The sequence below is a fragment of the Helianthus annuus genome, chromosome 13 (genome assembly GCF_002127325.2).
Source record: "Helianthus annuus cultivar XRQ/B chromosome 13, HanXRQr2.0-SUNRISE, whole genome shotgun sequence".
NCBI classification, from domain to species: Eukaryota; Viridiplantae; Streptophyta; class Magnoliopsida; order Asterales; family Asteraceae; genus Helianthus; species Helianthus annuus.
In genome coordinates, this window is record NC_035445.2 from 27066622 (window position 1) to 27068565 (window position 1944).

The 1944-nt window shown below is 38.9% G+C and overlaps 1 protein-coding gene across 1 annotated transcript; it reads right to left on the reverse strand.

Annotated features, from left to right (window-relative positions):
* Positions 1–740: 740 nt before the first annotated feature.
* Positions 741–1618, reverse strand: LOC110900502 (RNA-binding protein 33-like). Its single transcript, XM_022147390.1, has 3 exons — positions 1526–1618; positions 1302–1409; positions 741–1238 (listed from the first exon to the last, which is right to left on the reverse strand). Exons 1-3 carry the CDS (start codon positions 1616–1618, stop codon positions 741–743), a joined length of 699 nt encoding a protein of 232 aa, XP_022003082.1.
* Between the last annotated feature and the right edge of the window lie 326 nt (positions 1619–1944).

Sequence of the window (1944 nt, forward strand, 5' to 3'; positions counted from 1 at the left end):
CATACCACCCTGATTATCGTCGTCGTCATTATCAGAAACATGACTGCTAGCAGAGAAGACTTTTTCATCATCGTCGTCTTCTTCGTCATCACCTCCTTCCTCATCATCATCCTCATCATCTTCATCAAAGATTGCTGGTACTGAAGATATAGGAATAGGTTTCTCAATAACTGAAGAAGGAACGATTGATCTTTCAACTACTACCACACTGCTTTCAACACCTTTGCCTTTGTCTTTCATCTGAGCTTCAATATCTGCTTGACGTTTATCTCTAACTTCTTCAACTGCAATCTCCTCGAATCTTTGTTCTATCGACTTTCCGAGCATGTTTTCAACAACTTTGTTCAACATGTAGAACTCATGTTCTTTCAACGCCTTTGCAGCTTCAAGCTCTTTGTTCTTCATCTCGAAATATTTATTTTGTTCATCTCTGCGATCCTTTTCCTCTTCTAGTTCAGCCACTCGCACTTTCAAGAAATCAATCTCTGTCTGATCCGTGTCAATCTTTTTCAACAAAGACTTGTTTTCAATCTCCAACTTCTTTACTCGCATCTCAAGAATCTTTTCATGATCACCCACTCTCTTACATTCAGCTGCTAATCTTTTGTTTTCATTCAACACATCATCCATCTTCTTTTCTAACTTCTTTGCTTGTTCATCATTTGCAAAACCAAAATCTCCAATATCTTCAAGATTATCCGGAGGAACAGGAAGACCCTTGTGGCCAGAAGAACCAGGAGTTAGTTGAATTGAGTGAGTGGTGGTGCTTGAAATATTTCTTGGGATGTGAATAAAGTTTGTTGGTGTGGTGGTGAGATATGTAGTGGTGAAAGATGTAATGGTGAAGGTTGTCTGGGTGGAGTTTGTTGTTTTGGAGGTGAAGGTTGTCGTGGAAGTGTTTGATGGGGTGGTGATTGTATTGGTGATTGATGTGGTGTAGGATCAGGTGGTGGTGGTGTTGGTGGTTTACTTGGTTGTTTGGCCGATTTATTCTTCAGAACAATCTTCGGTTTTGTAATCTTTTTAGTAACTTTCTTTATCTTTGGAGATACAATTCTTTTTCTTGCTCCTGCTTTCTTTTTACCACTCAAAGGTGATTGAGATTCAGAAACGTGTTCAGGTGATGGGACATAAGCAGCATCATCTTTCTCCTGTCTCTTCCTCTTCTTCAACTGTTTCTCTTTCTCTGTCGCTTCCTGAATTCTTCTTAAACGTTCAGTTTCATCTACTTCATCTTCCTAAGAACTCGAAGAGCTTGTAGTGCTTTTATCAACATCATCACCTTCGACATCATCAATAACTTTCTCTTTTTCAGCTTCTACATTAGCTGCTTGCTCAGACACTAAATCATCAACATTCAACATCACTTGATCAATATCTGCATATGGATCTTCTTCCACATTTACAACCTGTTCCTCAACCTCAAGTTCATCAATCAACAACGTCTTTGCCACTTTCTTTTGCTTTTTCTTTGACTGTGATGATGACCCCTCACCCTCCTGTGATTTAGGGGTAACCTTTTTGCCTCTCTTTCTCGGTTCTTTGACAAACCAGTCATTGCGTGTGGTTTAAACTCTTCAAGAGCCTTTAGCTCATCAGCATAAGCTGCTTCCTTCATTTCTTCTTCATTTCTCTAGTTCTGATGATCGACTGGATCAAGATCAACGTAATTCACATCTTTGATATATCCGAAGAATGCTGCTACTTTCTTCGGTTCAGGATGGTTTGGATGATATCTTGCAAGCTGTTTCAGTGAATTGTTGCTCATGTGTTACTGAATTAACAAATCATTCTTCAAATCTCGTTCAATATCAGGATATGCATGATCAATCAACATATGCACGAATCTTGGATAAGTCCAAGTCCGACTCTTCGTTGTGATATTCTCGACCATATAATGAAAAACAATATGCGAGAAGTTGTATTTCTTGTTCAGAACTAATA

Bases quoted from the DNA above. Each gene is read 5' to 3' on its own strand.
- LOC110900502 (XM_022147390.1), bottom strand. From the start codon at position 1,618: ATGAAGGAAGCAGCTTATGCTGATGAGCTAAAGGCTCTTGAAGAGTTT. The intron at 1,410-1,525 runs GCAAAAAGGTTA...GTTGAGGAACAG, and splicing joins CAAAGAACCGAGAAAGAGAG to GTTGTAAATGTGGAAGAAGA. The intron at 1,239-1,301 runs GTTATTGATGAT...TCGAGTTCTTAG, and splicing joins TAGAAGCTGAAAAAGAGAAA to GAAGATGAAGTAGATGAAAC.